This window comes from Stegostoma tigrinum, chromosome 1 (assembly GCF_030684315.1).
Source record: "Stegostoma tigrinum isolate sSteTig4 chromosome 1, sSteTig4.hap1, whole genome shotgun sequence".
In the NCBI taxonomy this organism is placed as follows: Eukaryota; Metazoa; Chordata; class Chondrichthyes; order Orectolobiformes; family Stegostomatidae; genus Stegostoma; species Stegostoma tigrinum.
Window position 1 is genome coordinate 190,519,634 of NC_081354.1, and position 24,163 is coordinate 190,543,796.

Consider the following 24,163-nt stretch of genomic DNA (forward strand, 5'->3'; position numbering starts at 1 on the left):
ACCCTGTTCTGGTTTGTCCATTGCTCAAGATTAATTCAGAGGTTGTTTTTAATACAGCTCCTAACCATTCAACATCCTTCAGTAGAATCTTCTTTCTTGTTCTCTTAATGTCAATGGATAGTGTGGACGATGGTGACTGGACCTGTCCCCTCTGTCTCCAATTTCTCCTTCAGTCCTGAGGAGATGACATTAACCTTGGCACCGGGCAGAACACCAGCCTGCAGGACTCCTGCTCCTGGCTGCAGAGAACAGTCTATCCATCCTCTAATGATATTGTCCCTTCCTGCAACCTCATTGCTCTCTTCTCCCCCCACTTAACTGTCTCCCTGTCCCAAGGTGCTGTGGTCAATTTGTTCATCGTCCCTGCATTCCCCACTCTGGTCCACACAGCTTGCAGGAAGGTGGCAACTGTTGGACAGTTGCAAAGGACACGGTTCCTTTATGTGAGCCTCCTGGGTGCCCTGCCATGCCTGCAATAACACCGCCCTGTCCTGATCACAGACCAATGAATGACATGGTCTGACGGGTGTGACACCCTCTGAAGTAAACTGCCCAGGTAACATTCCTGTTCCCTAATGGGATGTAATATCTGCAAGCTCAGACTCCAGCTCCTCACGTCAGACCTGAAATTCCTAAAGCTGCAAACACTTATTACAGAGTGTTTACTCTGGACCACACTGGTGTCCAGCAGATCCCACATGCTGTAGTAGCAACACATCACCCACCCTGTCATCATTGTTGTATTTGATTTAACTTATAGATTAATTATTCAGGATCCCCTGCCCTTTACCCTTCACTGTCCTGATACATTTTACAAAGTTTTGTGATGTCACACTGCCGATGGTCTCACTGCAGTCGTCTGCTCGATCCACAGATGACCTTTTTTGGCTACTCTAATCAACATATCTTTTTGACAAAAGGAATCCTGTTTCATGTGGGGAAGAGGCAGAAAAGCCAGGAAAGCTTACAAGAATGAATTAGAATCATTGACCTCACTGTTCAGAAGCCATTGTGTCTGCACCAGCTCTCAAAAGAGCGACCTAGCCAGACCCACTTTCCAGCCCTATCTCTGTAGCTCTCTAAGGACATCCCCTTCAAATACATATCCAGCTCTCTTTTAAAACCTCCTCTGAAATCTGTCTCCATTAGTCTCCTTGGCAGCAGATTCCAAATTGTAATAATTCTCTGAGTGAAGACTTTTCTCCTAATCTCACCCCTTGCTCTCTTACTGACAATCTTGAAATTGTGACCTCTAGCTAAAGATATACTGACTAGCGGAAACAAAATACCCTTCTTCACCTTGTCAAATTTGTTCATAATTTTGAACACCTCAACAAGCTTAATCTTTTCTTTTGCAAGGACAATAAGCCCAATGTATCGAATCTTTTCTTGGATCTAATTTCCCTTATTCCTGGAGTCATTCTAGGAAATCTCCTTTGATGAGGAGGATTTTTTTATCTCAGAGGTTAGCGAGTCTTTGGAACTCCTTGCTACACAGAGCTGTGGGGGCAGAGTTGTTGCATTTATTTAAAGCTGAGAAAGATAGATCTTGATCAATAAGGAATCGAGGGTTATATTGCATCAGCCATGATTCTATTGATCTTTCTGTGGCACAACCGGCTGATCCTCCACAGTCTGAAGCTGGCAATGACCCGGGTGGAGAACTCTGAGCAGACTGGCAGGATCTCATGGCTGCTAATCCCTCTCCTTTGCACCAGTCTATTCAGCAAGAACTCTCAGTCCCAGTGGGAAAAATCACAGTGTCTTATTCCCCTTTGCCCAGAGGCTGTGATGCTGTCCTTCAATGAACAGAGCAGTTTCAGATTACCGGGGCATGTGTGGGTACATAGCGACCTTGTGGAGGTGGCACCAACACAAGAGGTGCCAGTGTTCTGGCAGATATCAACTGATTTTGGATGGGAGAGTGTTAAGAGATGGAAATCAGATATGAAAGACATAATCGGGCTGCCATCAGTAAGTACTGAGGCAAATTTGGTAAGATTGGGTAAGAAATTTCATTTGGTCTCATGCAAAAAACCCTCCAAAAAACTCGATGCACTCGATCTGAGCCTGCACAAACTTAGATTGTTTTCTGAGAGCACTGGAGGCCAAGGGCTGGCTTGATAGAAATATGATAGGCATGCATAGTGTGGATATTCACAGTCTTTGCCCCAAGCTATCATAAAATGTATACAGTTAATTCTCTGGATTCTCTGGATGGAGATGCCAAATACTCATGGGGCAGAGGCTTAAGGTGAGAGGGGAAAAGTTTAAAGAAAAAATAAGGAAAATGTTTACAAAGAAAGTGTTAGTTGCCTGGGGAGGTGGTAGAAGTAGATATGACAGCAATGTTTAAGAGGCACTTAGACAGACAAACAGGCAGGGAATAGAAGGATAGCATGAGCAGACAGACAGGATTAGTTTAGAATGTCATCAAGATCAGCACAGATATGTTGGGCCAAATGGCCTGTTCCTGTCCTGTGCTGTCCAGTGTTCTGTGTGATTTAACCCAGAGTGTCTGTGTTAAACTGTTTATTTTTGACCATTTGAACTGTGGTTGTGCTGATGTGTGTTTGAGGTATTTGAAGGGAGTTTGTTTAAATTGTACAGTTGCACATTAGAAATCTTTCATTTTCTCGACTCTTGGTAAAGTTATGTACATTCCAACATTTGGATGTATTGTGCTGCCACTGATATACCCTGGTGAAAATAATTTTTGCCCTGAGAGGCGGGCAGGTTGGTCATTTTTGTGGCCTTATTGGCTTTGTATACATTTTATGATGACTTGTAGAAGATCCACACACAATTATTGGTGATAGTGGGAACTGCAGATGCTGGAGAATCCAAGATAACAAAGTGTGGAGCTGGATGAACACAGCAGGCCAAGCAGCATCTCAGGAGCACAAAAGCTGACGTTTCGGGCCTAGACCCTTCATCAGAGAGGGGGATGGGGAGAGGGAACTGGAATAAATAGGGAGAGAGGGGGAGGCGGACCGAAGATGGAGAGAAAAGAATATAGGTTGCAGTCGGAGAGAGATTCCCTGAGGTTGGTCCGGAGGGAGGAGGGTAACTTCTTCAGGTTAGGCATCCCTGGAAGAGGGCTGGATTAGGGTTAGGAACCCCCTCCCATTCCTCAGACATGTCCATCATGGGCCTCCTGCAGTGCCACAATGGAGCCACCCAAAGGTTGCAAGAACAGCAACTCATATTCCGCTTGGGAACCCTGCAGCCCAATGGTATCAATGTGGACTTCACAAGCTTCAAAATCTCAGCTTCTCCCTTTGCATCCCAAAACCAGCCCAGTTCTTCCCCTCCCCCCACTGCATCACAAAACCAGCCCAGCTCGACCCCTCTCCCCACTGCAAAAACCAGCCCAGCCTGTCTCCGCTTCCCTAACCTGTTCTTCTTCTCACCCATTCCATCCTCCCACCTCAAGCGCACCTCCATTTCCTACCTACCACCTCATCCTGCCTCCTTGACCTGTCCGTCTTCCCTGGACTGACCTATCCCCTCCCTACCTCCCCACCTATACTCTCTTCTCTACCTCTCTTGTTTCCTCTATCCATCTTCTATCCACCTCCCCCTCTCTCCCTATTTATTCCAGTTCCCTCTCCCCATCCCCCTCTCTGATGAAGGGTCTAGGCCCGAAACATCAGCTTTTGTGCTCCTGAGATGCTGCTTGGCCTGCTGTGTTCATCCAGCCTCACATTTTGTTATCTCGGATTCTCCAGCATCTGCAGTTCCCATTATCTCTGCCATCTACCATGGTGGGATTTGAACCCAGGTCCCCTGGGTATCTGGATGAACAGTCCAGCAATTACACCACTAGACCATTGCCTCCTTGAATATTTACATTTTGAATATTGTTTTCTTCAACAGTTTCACCATATGCAGATTTATTTTTGACAAACCTGTACACACAGTTACACATGAAAAAGCACTAAGATTAAGCTTTAGCCTCTTCATCTGCCCTTATTACATTTTCAGGTGGTGTGCAGGATCTTCCAATATCTGTAAATTTATACACAAAGTATACATTTCTCATTCAATGAGAACCTTATTGAATTCTTTGAAGAGGTGACCAAATACTTGGATGAAGGTGGAGCAGTGGATGTAGTATACATGGACTTAAGTAAGACATTTGATAAGGTTCCCCATGGCAGGCTCATGCAGAAGGTAAGGAGGCATGGGATAGGGGGAAATGTGGCAGATTGGATTCAGAATTGGCTGATCCTTAGAAGACAAAGGGTGGTAGTGAATGGAAAATATTCAACATGGTGCTCAGTTACGAGTGGTGTATCACAAGGATCTGTTCTGGGTCCTCGTCTATTTGTGATTTTTGTAATGATTTGGTTGAAGTAGTGGAAAGGTGGATTAGTAAGTTTGTGGGTGATATGATGGTGGGTTGAGTTGTGGATAGTGCGGAGGGCTGTTCGAGGTTACAAAGGGACACTGACAGGATGCAGACCTGAGCTGAGAAGTGGCAGATGGAGTTTAACCCTGAAAAGTGTGAGATGATTCATTTTGGAAAGACAAACTTTAAAGCAGAATACAGGGTTAATGGAAAGATTCTTGGCAATGTAGAGGAGCAGAGGGATCTTGGGGTTCATGTTCACAGTTCCCTGAAAGCTGCCACCCAGGTGGATAGAGTTGTTCTGAAGGCGTATGGTATGTTAGCTTTCATTAATAGACAGATTGAGTTCAAGAGCTGTGATGTTATGCTCCAGCTGTACAAAAGCCTGGTTCAGCCACATCTGGAGTATTGTGTCCAGTCTGGTTGCCTCATTACAGAAAAGATGTGGAAGCGTTGGAAAAAGTGCAGAGCAGATTGACTAGGATGTTGCCTGGAATGGAGGAAAGGTCTTACGAGAAAGGTTGAGAGAGCTCGGGCTTTTCTCTATTGAACAACAAAGGATGAGAGGTGACTTGATAGAAGCGTACAAAATGATCAGAGGTATAGATAGAGTGGACAGCCAGAGACTTTTTCCCAGGGTGGAGGTAGCTATTACAAGGGGACATAGTTTTAAAGTGAGTGGAGGTAGATATAGGGGAGACTTCAGAGGTAGGTTCTTTACTCAGAGAGTGATAGGGGTGTAGAGTGCATTGCCGGAGAGGGTAGTGGAGTCGGCCTCATTAGGGGCATTTAAGAGGCAATTAGATAGGCATATGGATGGTAGGAAAAGATGGGGTGGAGGTTAGATATACCTTAGACTTAGGGTAAAATTTCGGCACAACATTGTACTGTTCTATGTTCTAATGAAACCTCTTGGGGGAATCAGCATCATCCTCTGAGCTTCTGCCTCTTCCATCTTTCTTGATTCCAAACTTTTCTCTTTCTGAGGCATGTTGTCTGACTTTGTTCTGTCTTTGAAGACCGAGTTTTTTTGATTTCCACTGGTGAGTATTCAAATATTACATTTGGAAGGATCTCAAAGCACATTAAGACAAGATTTCACTCTTTGCCTAACACCAAATATTAGAAACTCAAGCCTAGAAAATTTATTGTCCTATATTAGTTTTAACTTTTTATGAACTGGCTCAATTCAGTTTCATTCGCTTGCACTGTAACGGTGATTTTACAATTGCTCTTTCAGTATGGCGGTTTGAACCTTTCACAATTCTGATAACTTACTTTTCAGCTCCCACAACTTGAAGATTTCTGTCCCAAACATTGCTTGAAACCTTAGCAAACTGGAAAAATTCCAGCTGTTGGGAATGAGGTACTCACATGGGGAGATGTGTGTGAGGTACATTAAGAAAAGGATGTGGATGCTTTGGAGAGGGTGCAGAGGAGGTTCACCAGGATGTTGCCTGGTATGGAGGGCACTGGCTATGAAGAGAGGTTGAGTAGATTAGGATTATTTACATTAGAAAGATGGAGGTTGAGGGGGGACCTGTTTGAGGTCTACAAAATCATGAGGGGTGTAGACAGGGTGGATAGCAAGAAGCATTTTCCCAGAGTGGGGGACTCAATTACTAGAGGTAATGAGTTCAAGGTGAGAGGAGACACGTTTATGGGAGATATGCTTGGAAAGTTCTTTACGCTGAGGGTAGTGGGTGTCTGGAACGTGTTACAGCGGAGGTGGTAGAGGTGGGCATGATAGCGTCATTTAAGTCATATTTAGAGAGATACATGAATGGGCAGGGAGCAGAGGGATACAGATCTTTGGAAAATAGGCTGCTGGTTGAGGTAGAGGATCTGGATCAATGCAGGCTTGGAGGGCCGAAGGGACTGTTCCTGTGCTATAATTTTCCCTGTACTTTGTTTGTTCTTTGTACTCACATGGGGAAATGGGAGTGAGGTACTTACATGAGGAGATGGGCGTTGTCATTCTGCAGTCGTGGGAGAAGTGTATTCTCTCTCCATTTCAGGAACTGCACCATAGTTAATGGAGCTTGCTTGTGAACGGGAATTTGATTTGTGGTCCACATCTCCACTCCAATCAGAGCAATGCGAATGTTGAATGGTCTGTAATACTGGAAAAGGGAGAAATATTATTCACTCAAAAGATTGAATTGTCCTCAAACTGATGGCTTAGGATGAAAGTATCAATTTAGTCCCTTGAACTATGTGCGTAAGCCAAACTACAGTGTGAAAGAATGGTCGCAATACCGAAGAGGCCATTCAGCCCACAGACTAATACTATCAGAGATAATGGGAACTGCAGATGCTGGAGATTCCAAGATAATAAAATGTGAGGCTGGATGAACACAGCAGGCCAAGCAGCATCTCAGGAGCACAAAAGCTGACGTTTCGGGCCTAGACCCTTCATCAGAGAGGGGGATGGGGGGAGGGAACTGGAATAAATAGGGAGAGAGGGGGAGGCGGACCGAAGATGGAGAGTAAAGAAGATAGGTGGAGAGGGTGTAGGTGGGGAGGTAGGGAGGGGATAGGTCAGTCCAGGGAAGACGGACAGGTCAAGGAGGTGGGATGAGGTTAGTAGGTAGATGGGGGTGCGGCTTGGGGTGGGAGGAAGGGATGGGTGAGAGGAAGAACCGGTTAGGGAGGCAGAGACAGGTTGGACTGGTTTTGGGATGCAGTGGGTGGGGGGGAAGAGCTGGGCTGGTTGTGTGGTGCAGTGGGGGGAGGGGATGAACTGGGCTGGTTTAGGGATGCAGTGGGGGAAGGGGAGATTTTGAAACTGGTGAAGTCCACATTGATACCATATGGCTGCAGGGTTCCCAGGCGGAATATGAGTTGCTGTTCCTGCAACCTTCGGGTGGCATCATTGTGGCAGTGCAGGAGGCCCATGATGGATATGTCATCAAGAGAATGGGAGGGGGAGTGGAAATGGTTTGCGACTGGGAGGTGCAGTAGTTTGTTGCGAAGTGAGCGGAGGTGTTCTGCAAAGCGGTCATGCCAAATCACAATGGTTTCAGGAAGGAAACTTGTAAGGAACAGTTTTCAGACAATTTCAGAACAATTATGCAGTACAGTAAGCTTAAGAAATGAATCATACCTAACCAGCACTGCCAATATCAACATTTCAAAATAATACAATGTGAGGCTGGATGAACACAGCAGGCCAAGCAGACAACTGCACCTCCCAGTCGCAAACCATTTCCACTCCCCTTCCCATTCTCTAGATGACATGTCCATCATGGGCCTCCTGCACTGCCACAATGATGCCACCCGAAGGTTGCAGGAACAGCAACTCATATTCCGCCTGGGAACCCTGCAGCCATATGGTATCAATGTGGACTTCACCAGTTTCAAAATCTCCCCTTCCCCTACTGCATCCCTAAACCAGCCCAGTTCGTCCCCTCCCCCCACTGCACCACACAACCAGCCCAGCTCTTCCCCCCCACCCACTGCATCCCAAAACCAGTCCAACCTGTCTCTGCCTCCCTAACCGGTTCTTCCTCTCACCCATCCCTTCCTCCCACCCCAAGCCGCACCCCCAGCTACCTATTAACCCCATCCCACCTCCTTGACCTGTCCCTCTTCCCTGGACTGACCTATCCCCTCCCTACCTGCCCACCTACACTCTCTCCACCTATCTTCTTTTCTCTCCATCTTCGGTCCACCTCCCCCTCTCTCCCTATTTATTCCAGTTCCCTCCCCCCATCCCCCTCTCTGATGAAGGGTCTAGGCCCGAAACGTCAGCTTTTGTGCTCCTGAGATGCTGCTTGGCCTGCTGTGTTCATCCAGCCTCACATTTTATTATCACACACTAATACTGTTTGCTTTAGCAATGCAGTTACTCTCATTGCTCTGCTGATTGTCTGTCGCTCTGCAAATCCTTCCTCGTTACATAACGATCCCATTGCACATTGAAAGCCGCATTTGATTCTGCCTGGAATTGCACTCGAAGAACAGACGAATTCTTCATTACAATGGAGAGTGGCTATGTTGATTCTGTGACAAGGATCCTGAATCTAAATAAGGCAAACTGTTTTCGACCTGCTGAGGTAAATTGGGGAACATTACTTCAAGGGATGGCAATCCATTAAAAAGTGCACAGGGAGCTATAACAAAGGTTCATTGCCATCTGGAACAAGAATCAAATATGAAAGGTAGCCTGACCATGGTTAACAAGGGAAATTAGGGACTATATAATCAGAGGGTTAGATAGGGTGGATAGGAAGAGCCTTTTTCCTTGGATGGTGACGACGAGCATGAGGGGGCATAGTTTTAAATTGAGGGGTGAAAGGTATAGGACAGATGTCAGAGGTAGTTTCTTTACTCAGAGAGTAGTAAGGGAATGGAACGCTTTGCCTGCAACGGTAGAAGATTCACCAACTTTAGGTACATTTAAGGCGTCATTGGATAAGCATATGGACGTACATGGAATAGTGTAGGTTAGATGGGCTTCAGATCGGTATGACAGGTCGGCACAACATCGAGGGCCGAAGGGCCTGTACTGTGCTGTAATGTTCTACGTTCTATGTTCTATGTATTAGATCCAAAGACAGGGCAAACAAATTGGCCAGAACAAAGAAAGCTGGCCTTAGGATTGGGAGCGGTTTATTAAGGGCAGAAGGATTGACTCAGAGAGAGAAAACAAATTACAAATGTAAGCTTGTGATGAACATACTGTAACAAAGTGAGGTTGACTCCCCTCTGAAAACTAAAACTGAAACACTTGCAGAGATTGCCTCGCCCTATAATTTGTTCAAAAGAAATGTGAAAAGTGGTGTGACCTGTCTTTCAGCATCTTCTAGTGGTTAAATAAAATAAACCCCTGACACCCACTTTTACAATCAACTAGCAATTTATTTATCTAACTCTAACGGTGAATGAATTAACAAAATTATTAACAAATGAAAGAAATCCCTTCGAACTAGAACATACAACGTAGAACATAGAACAGTGCAGCACAGTACAAGCCCTTCAGCCTATAATATTGAGCTGACCTATTATCCTACGAAGATGAATCTACCTTGCATACCTTTTATTATCCACCAAGCGCTTATCCAAGAGTCACTTAAAGGTCTCTAAAATGACGATACAAAGGTGGGTCGAGTTATGGACGGTGCGGAGGGCTGTTCTAGGTGACAACGGGACATTGATAGGATGCAGGGCTGGCTGAGAAGTGGCAGATGGAGTTTAACCCTGAAAAGTGTGAGGTGATTCATTTTGGAAGGACAAACTTGAAAGCAGAATACAGGGATTCTTGGCAATGTGGAGGAGCAGAGGCATCTTGGGGTTCATGTCCACAGTTCCCTGAAAGCTGCCACCCAGGTGGATAGAGTTGTGTGGCGTATGGTGTGTTAGCTTTCGTTAATAGAGGGATTGAGTTCAAGAGCTGTGAAGTTGTGCTCCTGCTGTACAAAAGCCTGGTTCGGCCACGTCTTGACAGAGGTGTACAAAATGATCAGAGGTATAGAGAGTAAAGTGTGGAGCTGGATAAATACAGCAGGTCAAGCAGCATCTGAGAAGTGGACAGCCAGAGACTTTTTCCTAGAGTGGACGTAGCTGTTAGGAGAGGCATAGTTTTAAAGTGAGTGGATGTAGATATAGAGGAGACGTCAGAGATAGGTTCTTTGGAATACATTGCCAGAGAGGGTAGTGCAGTCGGACTAATTAGGGGCATTAAGTGGCTATTAGATAGGCATATGGATGATAGTATAAGGTAACGGTGGAATTTAAATAGACTCTAGGTTTAGGGTAAAAGTTCGGCACAACATCATGGGCTGAAGGGCCTGTACTGTGCTGTACTGGTCTATGTTTTGTGTTCTAAAGTATCTGACTTCATTACGACTGCCAGCAGCGCATTCACGTACCCACTCTATGTGTGAAGCATCTACCTCTGACATCTCCCCTATACTTTCCTCCAATTACCTTAAAATTACGCCTGTTTGTAATCGTTATTTCTGCCCTGGGAGAATGTCTCTGCCTATCCACTCTCTCTATGCCTCTCATCATCTTGTATGCCTCGATCAAATCACCTGTCATGCTTCTTCACTCCAATGAAAGAAACCCTCACTTCCTCAAACTTTCCTCATAAGACCTGTCCTCCAGTCAAGGCAGCGTCCTGGTAAATCTCCTCTGCACCCTCTCTGAAGCTTCCACATCTTTCCAGCGATGAGGTGACCAGAACCGAGCACAATATTCCAACTGTGCTCTCACCAGAGTTTGTTAGAGCTGTAGCGTAACCTCATAGCACTAAAATTCAATTCCCCTGCCAATGGAAGCCAACACACCATACACTTTTTTTACAATCCTATCAGCTTGGATCGTAACTTTGAGGGGTCAATGGACTCGGACCCCAAGATCCCTCTGTTCGTCCACACTGCCAAGAATCCTGCCATTAACCCTGTATTCTGTATTCAAATTCCACCTTCCAAGATGAATCACTTCACACTTTTCTGGGTTGAATTCCATCTGCCACTTCTTTGTCCAGCTCTGCACCCTGTCAATGTCCCATTGCAACCTATGGCAGCGCTCCACACTGGCCACAATTCCACCAACCTGCATGTCTTCGGCAAACTTACTAACCAACCCTTCCACTTCCTCATCCAAGTCATTTACAAAGATCACAAAGAGCAAAGATCCCAGAACAGATCCCGACAGCACACCACTGGCCACTGAGCTCCAGGCTGAATATTTCAGTTTGACAGTTAAGTCTGTGTCCAGACAGCCAAATTTCCCTGAATCCCATGCCTCCTTACTTTCTGAATGCGCCTACCATGGGAAACCTTATCAAATGCCTTGCTAAAATCCATACATACCACATCCACTGGTCTACCTTCATCAATGTAATAAAATGTGAGGCTGGATGAACACAGCAGGCCAAGCAGCATCTCAGGAGCACAAAAGCTGATGTTTCGGGCCTAGACCCTTCATCAGATGAAGGGTCTAGGCCCGAAACGTCAGCTTTTGTGCTCCTGAGATGCTGCTTGGCCTGCTGTGTTCATCCAGCCTCACATTTTATTATCTTGGAATCTCCAGCATCTGTAGTTCCCATTATCTCTGATACCTTCATCAATGTGTTTTGTTGCATCCTCAAAGATTTCAATACAGCTTGTGAGGCATGATCTGCCCCTTATAAACCAAGCTGGCTATTTCTCATCATAACTTCACTGCTCTTGAACTCAATCCCTCTATTAATGAAAGCTAATACACCATATGCCTTCTTAACAACTCTATCCACCTGGGTCGCAACTCGAAGTTCATCCACCTTATTTCTGATACACATCAGTACCAAAGACATCACTAGGAAATGGAATGAGGACCTGAAATTAGCTATAGGACGTTATGATGGAAGCTGAAAGCCAGGACAAGTAGAGTAGTAATCTCAGGATTATTATCAGTGCCATGGGCTAGTGAGGTGAGAAACAGAGAGAATGCACAGCTGAACACATAGCTACAGAGCTGGTGTAGGAGTGGGGGCTTCACGTTTGTGGTTCATTGTGATACCTTCTGGGGAAGGTGGGACCTCTACAGGAAGGATGGCTTGCACCTGAATTGGAGGGACACCAATATCCTGGGCGGGTGGTTTGCTAGAGCTCTTCGGGGGAGTTTAAACTGGTTTGGCAGGGGGTGGGAACCGGAGCTCCCTCAGAACTGATGGTGGCTGGGAAAATGTCAGTCTATATGCAGAAAATAGGGAAGTGGGTGTGGTAGGGAGTAAACAATGGGATAGGGCCCAAAGAGAGAGAAAGTCAGTTGGACAGACAAAGGAGTTGCTGACGATCAGGCTGGGAGGGTGAATAGCTGTTAATGGGGACTGTTAGTGATTACAATGTTGGGTGTGGAGTGGCAGGCTATGTGGTAACAAGGCCTAGTGTGTGGGGTAGGGGGCTGAGACATGGGGGATTTTAGGCCTGAAAATATTGAACTCAATATTGAGTCCGGAAGGCCGTAAGGTCCCCAAGCAGAAAATGGGGCGTTGTTCCTCCAGCTTGCACTAGGCTTCACTGGAATACTGTGGCAAACCAGAGACAGAGATGGCCAAGCAGCATCTCAGGAGCACAAAAGCTGACGTTTCGGGCCTAGACCCTTCCCGAAACGTCAGCTTTTGTGCTCCTGAGATGCTGCTTGGCCTGCTGTGTTCATCCAGCCTCACATTTTATTATCTTGGAATCTCCAGCATCTGCAGTTCCCATTATCTCAGAGACAGAGATGTTGGCCAGGGAGCAAGGTGGTGCATTGAAGTGGCAGGCAACAGGTAGTTCAGACCTTGTTTTGCGAGCAGAACGTAGATGTTCTGCAAAGTGGATGCCAAATCTATGCTTTGTTTCCCCAATGTAAAGGAGACTACATTGTGAGCAGTGAATGCAGTAGACAAGATTGTGGGAAGTGCAAGTGAAGTGTTGCTTCACCTGGAAGGTATGTTTGGGCCCTGGGATACTGGGAAGTGAGGAGGTAAATGTGCAGGTGTTGCACCTTCACAGGCTACAGGGGAAGGTACCGTAGGGCTGTGAGGAAGTGTTGAGGGTGAAGGAAGCATGGACCATGGTGCCCCAGAGGGAACGGTAACGAAATGTTAACTCAATTTTTTCCTTTTTCCATCAAAGTTTACTTTCTCCCTTTTTCTAATTTTTATGTTTGACTCTTGTTAGTTTGTAAAGCTTTCCGAATCCTCTTGCTTACCATTAGTTTTTGACACGTTGTGTGCTTTTCATTTCAATGCAAAGCTATCCTTAACTTTCCTGGTTAACCATCATTGGCTCCAATATCTTTTTGTAATCCATGCAGACCAGGTGAAATAGCCTGACTATATGATTGCTTGAAGGGTCACAGTGATTTTTTAAAGAGCTGAAAGCAGGGTGTGAGAAAATCGGTGCCAGAAATTTCAAGTATTGTGAGTTACCAGAATGTTGTATGTCATACCATTGTCATTCTGACCTGCCTGGGAGCATGGAGAGGCTTAAACAGAGAAAGGCGAACCTGTCATTGCTGTGAAGACAGTCTCTGTACTCACCAGGTCAACTGTATTGGCAATGTCAAGCATTCTTCGCACCACAGCTCCTCTATTACTGTTCATATTCTGATACTGGAAGGAAACAGAATGGTTGGTGTTGATTCAGGGAATTGAACATGTCAACTCAGACTCTCCATGATCACACACAGTTTCCCAATGCTCCCTGAAATCTTTTGAACTTCTCATCATCCTGCTCGCCTTCTTCCGTGCGATGGTTAGACTTAGAACATGGAATCCCAACAGTGTGGAAACAGGCTTCGGCCCAACAATTTCACACTGCTTCTCAGAGCATCCCATCCCCCATAGCTCACTAATTAACACATCACTGAACACTATGGGCAATAAGACCATAAGACATAGGAGTGGAAGTAAGGCCATTCGGCCCATCAAGTCCACTCCGGCATTTAAATCATAGCTGATGGGCATTTCAACTCCACTTCCCTGCACTCTCCCCGTAGCCCTTGATTCCTTGTGAGAAGTCCACCTAGCCTGCACGTCTTTGCACTGTGGGAGGAAACCAGAGCACCCAGAGGAAAGCCACAAAGACAGAGGGAGAAGGTGCAAACTCCGCACATACAGTTGCGTGAAGGTAGAATTGAGCCATTGAAAGATGCCATCTCCAACACACCTCTCACCTTCCTGGACCTCTCAGTCCTCATCTCAGGTAACCAGCTAGAAACTGACGTCCATTTCAAGCCCACCGACTCCCACAGTTACCTACAATACACCTCCTCCCACCCACCCTCCTGCAAAAATTCCATTCCCTATTCCCAATTCCTCCACCTCCGCCGCATCTGCTCCCAGGATGAGGCATTCCACTCCCGCACATCCCAGATGTCCACGTTCTTCAAGGACCATAACTTTCCCCCCGCTGTGGTCAAGAACGCCCTTGACCGCGTCTCCCGCATTTCCCGCAACACATCCCTCACACTCTTCCCCCGCCATAACTGCCCAAGAGGATCCCCCTAGTTCTCACATACCACCTCACCAACCTCCAGATACAACGCATCATCCTCCGACACTTCTGCCATCTACAATCTGACCCCACCACCCAAGACATTTTTCCATCCCCACCCCTGTCTGCCTTCCAGAGAGACCACTCTCTCCGCGACTTCCTTGTCCGCTCCACACTGCCCTCCAACCCCACCACGCCCGGCACTTTCCCCCGCAACCGCAGGAAGTGCTACACTTGACCCCACACCTCCTCCCTCACCCCATCCCAGGCCCCAAGATGACCTTCCATATCAAGCAGATGTTCACCTGCACATCTGCCAATGTGGTATATTGTATCCATTGCACCCGGTGTGGCTTCCTCTACATTGGGGAACCAAGCGGAGGCTTGGGGATCGCTTTGCAGAACACCTCTGCTCAGTTCTCAACAAACAACTGCACCTCCCAGTCCCGAACCATTTCCACTCCCCCTCCCATTCTTTAGATGACATGTCCATCATGGGCCTCCTGCAGTGCCACAATGATGCCACCCGAAGGTTGCAGGAACAGCAACTCATATTCCGCTTGGGAACCCTGCAGTCCAATGATATCAATGTGGACGTCACAAGCTTCAAAATCTCCCCTCCCCCACTGCATCCGAAAACCAGCCCAGTTCTTCCCCTCCCCCCACTGCATCCCAAAACCAGCCCAGTTCTTCCCCTCCCCGCAATGCATCCCAAAACCAGCCCAGCCTGTCTCCGCTTCCCTAACCTGTTCTTCCTCTCACCCATCCCTTCCTCCCACCCCAAGCCACACCTCCATTTCCTACCTACCACCTCATCCCACCTCCTTGACGTGTCCATCTTCCCTGGACTGACCTAGCCCCTCCCTACCTCTTCACCTATACTCTCCTCTCCACCTATCTTCTTTTCTCTCCATCTTCGGTCCGCCTCCCCCTCTCTCCCTATTTATTCCAGTTCCCTCTCCCCATCCCCCTCTCTGATGAAGGGTCTGGGCCCGAAACGTCAGCTTTTGTGCTCCTGAGATGCTGCTTGGCCTGCTGCATTCATCCAGCTCCACACTTTGTTATCAAGGTCCCCAGGTTATTCACGGGTTAGATCGGGTAGATAGGGAGAGATGTTTTCCTAGGGTCGTGACGGCAAGCACGAGGGGGCATAGCTTTAAATTGAGGGGTGAAAGATATAGGACAGATGTCGGAGGTAGTTTCTTTACTCAGAGAGTAGTAAGGGAATGGAACGCTTTGCCTGCAACGGCAGTAGATTCGCCAACTTTAGGTACATTTAAGTCGTCATTGGACAAGCATATGGATGTACATGGAATAGTGTAGGTTAGATGGGCTTCAGATCGGTATGACAGGTCGGCACAACATCGAGGGCCGAAGGGCCTGTACTGTGCTGTAATGTTCTACGTTCTATGTGCATCAGGAAGCGCAGAGATTCGAACCACATCCAATTCCTGCTGAAGGAGAATTCACCTACCAGATTCCGATCTGCCACTAGCACCAGTTCGATATATTTCGTCTCAGCCAGCTGATCCCTTTCCATCTGGAGAAAGAGGAAATCTTTGTCAATTTGAGACGAAATGATACAGTGACCCCTGATTGGGAAGGTACCAGTTAAAGTCCAATTCACATGACTCCTCCCTTTCCTCTTACACAGAAACATTTTGTCCTGTCCACTATATCTAATTCCTCAGGAAGATCCTCAGTTTGAAATTAAGAGAGGTCTCTTAATGGATTTGTTATTTCCTGCTTCTTTCACATTCTCGTTTTCCTGACCCTCCCTTCTTTTCTCTTTCAGTAACAGTTTGCTCCAGCCAGAAAACACGAGATAATGACACAACCTGCAGGTCAAAGAACATAGAACACGGATCATCTGGTAAGTGTGACCCCGATCTGTACACATCAATGGGTAGGAAATGCTTTGAGAACTAGAGATCATGCATTTAAGGCCGAGACAAGGGGTGGACCCTTGCGATGAATGGCAGAAATGGGTGACCAGTGAAGTGTGGCCCATCTCAACATCAGGAACAATTTGTTCCATCTCTGATGCTTTTCATAAGTGGCACAGCAAGATTCTCACTAGGCAGCAGCAAAAGGCTATTTGACAATCATTACTACTTGTTAATGGTGCTTGTTTTATTCTCTCATTGGACACGGTGCAACCGGCTGGCCAGCAATTACTGCCCATTCCAAGTTGCTTTGAGAGAGTTGTGATGAGCTGCCTTCATGAACCTGTGGTCAGACATCTATCAGCAGAAATGGCCATGAGACTGGTTAAGAGTCACAGATGCATTGCGTCGTAGAACATACAATAGTACAGCCCAGGTACAGGCCGTAAAGCCCACAATGTTGTGCCGAACATGACACCAAAAGAAACTATTCCTTTCTGCGTGCCCTTGGTCCATATTCCTCTAAGCTTGCATATTCATGTGCTTGTCTATAAGTCCCTCAAAACACCCTAATCGTATCTGCCTCCACCACCACCCCAGCAGTGCATTCCAGACTCCAGGCTTGGAGGGAGGAGGGTAACTTCTTCAGGTTAGGCATCCTGGAAGAGGCTTCGCAGTGATGTTAAAATTGTATCAGTGATATTGGGAACTGCAGATGCCGGAGAATCCGAGATAACAAAGTGTGGATGCCGAACCTGATGAAGTTACCCTCCTCCCTCCGGACCAATCTCAGGGGATCTCTCTCCCACTGCAACTCTCCGGTAATCTCTTCGGCCTTGAAACTGCTCGACCATATCCTGAAGCAAACCAGGTACCAGAGCCACATCACCTTCCTCAGCACCAGCCTGCAGAACCAGATCATCCCCAATGAACTACAGTCTACATTCAAGCCTTCCCAATTTGGCCCCAACCGTGCAATGTGGATTTCACAAGCTTCAAAATCTCCCCTCCCCCCACTGCATCACAAAACCAGCCCAGCTCATCCTCACCTCCCTAACCTGTTCTTCCTCTCACCTATCCCCTCTTCCCACCTCAAGCCACACCTCCATTTCCTACTTACTAACTTCATCCCGCCCCCTTGACCTGACCGTCCTCGCTGGACTGACCTATCCCCTCCCTACCTCCCCACCCATACTCTCCTCTCCACCTATCTTCTCCTCTATACATCTTCTATCTGCCTCCCCCTCTCTCCCTATTTATCCCAGTTCCTTCTGCCCATCCCCCTCTCTGATGAAGGGTCTAGACCTGAAACGTCAGCTTTTGTGCTCCTAAGATGCTGCTGGGCCTGCTGTGTTCATCCAGCCCCACACTTTGTTATCTCGGATTCTCCAGCATCTGCAGTTCCCATTATCTCTGATCACATCTCCTTTCAACTTTACCCTTCTCATCTTAAATGCATTCCCCTTGTATTAGACATTTCAACTCTGGGAAAAGGATTCTGACCATCAATTCCCATTTGATAAACTTCGCACAAGTCTCCCCTCAGTCTCTGCTACTCAAGGGAGAAAACTACCCGGGTTTTTTTCTAGCCTCTCCTGACAGCTCATACCCTCTTAATCCAGGCAACATCCTGGTAAACCTATTCTCCACCCACTCCAAAGCCTCCACATCCTTCTGTAATGTGGCGACCTGAATTGAATGCAATGCTCTAAGTGTGGCCTGATCAAAGTATTATAAAGCTGCAATATGCCATCCTGACTCTTGTACTCAATTCCCCGACCACCAGAAGGCAAGCATGTCATATGCCTGCTTTACCACCCTATCTACTTGTGTGGTCACTTTGAGGGAGCTATGGACTTGAACCCAATATTCTTCTGTACATCAATGGTGAGTCATAGTCAATCAGTCAAGTCACAGGGATGTACAGCTTGGAAACAGACCCTTCGGTCCAACTCATTTATGCCAACCAGATGTCCTAAATTAATCCAGTCCCATTTGGCAGCATTTGGCCCATATCACTCAAAACCTTCCCTACTCGTATACCCATCCAGATTCCTCTAATTGTTGTGATTGTACCAGCCTCCAGTACTTCCGCCAGCAGCTCATTCCACGTCCACACCAACCTCTGCGTGAAAAAGTTGCTCCTTAGGTCCCTTTTAAATCCTTTCCTCTCCCCTTATCCTTATGGCCTCTATGTTGTGGAAGTACCAGTGTTAGACTGGGGTGGACAAAATCAAAAATTGCACCAAACCAGGTTATAGTCCAACAGGTGCATTTGAAAACATGAGCTTTCAGAGTCTCAGAGAACAAAGTGTGGAGCTGGATGAACACAGCAGGCGAAGCAGCATCTCAGGAGCACAAAAGCTGACGTTTCGGGCCTAGACCCTTCATCAGAGAGGGGGATGGGGAGAGGGTTCTGGAATAAATAGGGAGAGAGGGGGAGGTGGATCAAAGATGGATAAAGGAGAAGATAGGTGGAGAGGAAACAGACAGGTTAAAGAGGTGGGGATGGAGCCAGTGAAGGTGAGTGTAGGCGGGGAGGTCAGTCTAGGGAGGACGGACAGGTCAAGGGGGCGGGATGAGTTTAGTAGGTAGGAAATGGGGTTGGGTTTTGAGGTGGGTGGAGGGGATAGGTGAGAGGAAGAACAGGTTAGGGAGGCGGGGATGAGCTGGGATAATGGGAACTGCAGATGCTGGAGAATCCAAGATAATAAAGTGTGGAACTGGATGAACACAGCAGGCCAAGGCCCTAGACCCTTCATCAGAGAGGGGGATGGGGAGAGGGAACTGGAATAAATAGGGAGAGAGGGGGAGGCGGACCGAAGATGGAGAGTAAAGAAGATAGGTGGAGAGAGTATAGGTGGGGAGGTAGGGAGGGGATAGGTCAGTCCAGGGAAGACGGACAGGTCAAGGAGGTGGGATGAGGTTAGTAGGTAGATGGGGGTGCGGCTTGGGGTGGGAGGAAGGGATGGGTGAGAGGAAGAACCGGTTAGGGAGGCAGAGACAGGTTGGACTGGTTTTGGGATGCAGTGGGTGGAGGGGAAGAGCTGGGCTGGTTGTGTGGTGCAGTGGGGGGAGGGGATGAACTGGGCTGGTTTTGGGATGCGGAGGGGGAAGGGGAGATTTTGAAACTGGTGAAGTCCACATTGATACCATTAGGCTGCAGGATTCCCAGGCGGAATATGAGTTGCTGTTCCTGCAACCTTCGGGTGGCATCATTGTGGCACTGCAGGAGGCCCATGATGGACATGTCATCTCGAGAATGGGAGGGGGAGTGGAAATGGTTTGCGACTGGGAGGTGCAGTTGTTTGTTGCGAGCTGAGCGGAGGTGTTCTGCAAAGCGGTCTCCAAGCCTCCGCTTGGTTTCCCCAATGTAGAGGAAGCCACACCGGGTACAGTGGATGCAGTATACCACATTGGCAGATGTGCAGGTGAACCTCTGCTTGATGTGGAATGTCATCTTGGGGCCTGGGATAGGGGTGAGGGAGGAGGTGTGGGGGCAAGTGTAGCATTTCCTGCGGTTGCAGGGGAAGGTGCCGGGTGTGGTGGGGTTGGAGGGCAGTGTGGAGCGAACAAGGGAGTCACGGAGAGAGTCGTCTCTCCGGAAAGCAGACAGGGGAGGGGATGGAAAAATGTCTTGGGTGGTGGGGTCGGATTGTAAATGGTGAAAGTGTCGGAGGATGATGCGTTGTATCCGGAGGTTGGTAGGGTGGTGTGTGAGAACGAGGGGGATCCTCTTAGGGCGGTTGTGGCGGGGGCGGGGTGTGAGGGATGAGTTGCGGGAAATACGGGAGACGCGGTCAAGGGCGTTCTTGCTCACTGTGGGGGGAAAGTTGCGGTTCTTGAAGAACTTGGACATCTGGGATGTGCGGGAGTGGAATGTCTTATCGTGGGAGCAGATGCGGTGGAGGCGGAGGAATTGGGAATAGGGGATGGAATTTTTGCAGGAGGGTGGGTGGGAGGAGGTGTATTCTGGGTAGCTGTGGGAGTCGGTGGGCTTGAAATGGACATCAGTTGCAAGCTGGTTGCCTGAGATGGAGACTGAGAGGTCCAGGAAGGTGAGGGATGTGCTGGAGATGGCCCAGGTGAACTGAAGGTTGGGGTGGAAGGTGTTGGTGAAGTGGATGAACTGTTCGAGCTCCTCTGGGGAGCAAGAGGCGGCGCCGATACAGTCATCAATGTACCGGAGGAAGAGGTGGGGTTTGGGGCCTGTGTAGGTGCGGAAGAGGGACTGTTGCACGTAACCTACAAAGAGGCAGGCATAGCTGGGGCCCATGCGGGTGCCCATGGCCACCCCCTTAGTCAATTCCCTCAGTTTACCAGAGGTGGCATCCTCTGTTAGACAATGCATTTTAAGTGTGAGGTATTGTTGAGAACCGGGCTAAGTATCAACTTGGAGTCAGACTGGTTTTATTTCCAGAGCAGGAATATATGAAATGCCACGTTGACTGTCTCCGAATTGTGTGCCTTTTGAAGAAAATAGAATATATCTGCAAATACAAATGCAAATTCACCCCATAGATTTGCTTGTGTGTGTGTGATGGGGTTGGGGGAGGGGAGAGTGTGAGTGAGTGAGTGTGCATGTGCGTGTGTGCGTGTGTGTGTGAGAGAGAGTGGGAGAGAGGATGTGTGTGTGTAATTGAGTGAGTGTGTGTGTGTGCGTGCGTATGAGAGGCCGTGTGTATGTGAGAGTGTCTGAGTGAGTAAGTATGCGTGTGTGTGTGTTTGTGTCAGGGAGTATGTGTGTATGTGTGCGTGTGTGAGAGTGTACGGTGTAGTGGGGTCACCTGTTGTGCGACATCAACCCAAGATCATGGTTGAGGCTGTCCTCACAGGTGCTGAACTTGGCTATTAGTCTCTGCTCGGTGACTCTGCGAGGTTGTGCATCCCAAAGTCTGCCTTGAAAATCGAGGCTGAACGTTATTTATTGCTTAAATGTTCCCCCATTGGCACACACACAATCTCTCTCTCTCTCTCCCTCCCTGTCTCTCACTCACACACACACACACACACACACACACACACACACACACACACACACACACACACACACTCTCTCTCTCTATCTCCCCCCCTCACACACACATGCACACATTCTCTCTCACACACACCAGCAACAAACACACAACACACACACGCACACACACACACACAACACGCACACACACACACACACACACACACATACGCACACACACGCACATGCGCGCACACGCACACACGCGCACACACATTCTCTCTCTCACACACACACACCAGCAACAAACACACACACACATACATTTTGCAGATTTGTAATTGCAGATACATTCTAACTTGTTCAAAAGGCACATAATTTGTAGATAGTCAATGTGAACATAAAACCACTCTGACTCCAAGTTGATACACAGCCAGATTCTAAACTGTGACTCAAACTTAAAATGCATTGCCTAACTAGATATCATAGAACATAGAACATTACAGCACAGTACAGGCCCTTTGGCCCTCGATGTGCCGACCTGTCATACCGATCTCAAGCCCATCTAACCTACACTATTCCATGTACGTCCATATGCTTATCCAATGACGACTTAAATGCACCTAAAGTTGGCGAATCTACTACCGTTGCAGGCAAAGCATTCCATTCCCTTACTACTCTCTGAGTAAAGAAACTACCTCTGACATCTGTCCTATATCTTTCACCCCTCAATTTAAAGCTATGCCCCCTCATGCTCGCCGTCACCACCCTAGGAAAAAGCCTCTCCCTATCCACCCTATCTAACCCTCTGATTATTTTAGATGTTTCAATTAAGTCACCTCTCAACCTTCTTCTCTCAAATGAAAACAGCCTCAAGTCCCTCAGCCTTTCCTTGTAAACCTTCCCTCCATACCAGGCAACATCCTAGTAAATCTCCTCTGCACCCTTTCCAAAGCTTCCACATCCTTCTTACAATGCAGTGACCAGAACTGTACACAATACTCCAAGTGCGGCCACACCAGAGTTTTGTACAGCTTCACCATAATCTCTTGGTTCCAGAACTCGATCCCTCTGTTATTAAAAGTTAAAACGCTGTATGCCTTCTTAACAGCCCTGTCAACCTGGGTGGCAACTTTCAAGGATCTGTGTACAAGGACACCGAGATCTCTCTGCTCATCTACACTACTAAGAATCTTATCATTAGCCCTGTACTTTGCCTTCTGGTTACTCCTACCAAAGTGCATCACCTCACACTTGTCTGCATTAAACTCCATTTGCCACCTCTCAGCCCAGCTCTGCAGCTTATCTATGTCTCTCTGCAACCTACAGCATCCATCATCACTATCCACAACTCCACCGACCTGAGTGTCGTCTGCAAATTTACTAACCCATCCTTCTCCGCCCTCATCCAGGTCATTTATAAAAATGACAAACAGCAGTGGACCCAACACCGACCCTTGCGGTACACCACTAGTAACTGGTCTCCAGGATGAACATTTCCCATCAACTACCACCCTCTGTCTTCTTTCAGCAAGCCAATTTCCGACCCAAACTGCTATATCTCCCACAATTCCATTCCTCTGCATTTTGTACAATAGCCTACTGTGGGGAACCTTATCGAACGCCTTGCTGAAATCCATATACACCACATCAACCGGTTTACTCTCTGGTATACTGAGGTATATCTCTGGTATACTGAGGGAATTGATAAAACCTTTAGTTATCTCGGGGCAGTGGCTTGAAAGAAATTCATGAATTTGCATATTAAGCCTTTCTAACTGATTAACGATTAACAGCCATCTTACTTTTGTTCAACACTGCATCAATTCTATGACCCTTTGATCTTTATCTTATGAATTCTGTGTCTAATGCTTCCTCTCTCACTGATACCTGAAGAAGGAGTGAGACTCTGAAAGCTTGTGGCTTCAAATAAAGGGGGACTCAATTACTAGGGGTCATGAGTTCAAAGTGAGAGGAGGAATGTTTAAGGGAGATATGCGTGGAAAGTTCTTTACACAGAGGGTCGTGGGTGCCTGGAACACGTTGCCAGCGGAGGTGGTAGACGCAGACACGTTAGTGTATATTAAGATGTTTCTGGACAGGTACATGGATGGGCGGGGAGTAAAGGGATACAGACCCTTAGAAAATAGATGACAGGTTAGACAGAGGATCTCAATTGGTGCAGGCTTAGAGGGCTGAAGGGCCTGTTCCTGTGCTGTAATTTTCTTTGTTCTTTATTCTAAACCTGTTGAACTGTAACCTGGTGTCGTGTGACTATGCCCTCTAGATATTAACTGCCCCATTCCAGGGAAAAAGACCTTACCTATGCCCCTTTTGATTTTGTAAACATCTCTCGGGAAACCACTCAGCTGCTCCTGGGAAAATAACCCTGCCAATTCAGATTCTCCATATAGCTCAAACCCTCCAGCCTTGGAAAAATCCTTTTAAATCTTTTCCCAAACCCTTAAAAGTTTTGCAACATCCATCAAATAGCAGGGAGGTCAGAATTGCATATAGTGTTCCAAATGTAGCCTAACCAACACCCTCTACAACTATAACATGGTCTCCAATCAAGCTACAAGCAAGCATGCTGGGAGGCTATGTCAAGTTAGTCTAAACTCTGACCTCGGTTAAAACTTTGACATGTTGTGACCTGTCCTATAAGCTGTAACCTCCAGTTACCTATGTTGACCAGGTAAGCGAGGTGTCATGGTGTCTTGCTAGACATACTGGCACCATATTACCTTAACTGGAGTATGGAATGTGACTGTTTACGATATTGTATAAACATTACGGAGTTGTTACTGCATCTTCACAGCGCCAGGGACCCAGGTTCGATTCCAGCCTCAGGCGACTGTCTGCGCGGAGTTTGCACATTCTCCCCATGTCTGCGTGGGTTTCCTCCGGGTGCTCCAGTTTCCTCCCACAGTCCAAAGATGTGCAGGCTAGGTGGATTGGCCATGCTAAATTGCCCGTAGTGTTCAGGGATGTGTGA

At 47.4% G+C, this 24,163-nt stretch overlaps 1 protein-coding gene across 1 annotated transcript in view; it reads right to left on the bottom strand.

Moving 5' to 3' along the window:
* LOC132209511 (disintegrin and metalloproteinase domain-containing protein 12-like) overlaps positions 1–24,163 on the bottom strand; it is a 193,002-nt gene that overhangs the window by 103,112 nt on the left and 65,727 nt on the right. The window contains exons 7-9 of the mRNA XM_059645051.1: positions 15,800–15,865; positions 13,371–13,442; positions 6,311–6,477 (exon numbers count right to left, since the gene is read on the bottom strand). Of these exons, the coding sequence (XP_059501034.1) occupies positions 6,311–6,477; positions 13,371–13,442; positions 15,800–15,865 (305 nt within the window). The remainder of the gene's footprint in view (positions 1–6,310; positions 6,478–13,370; positions 13,443–15,799; positions 15,866–24,163) is intronic.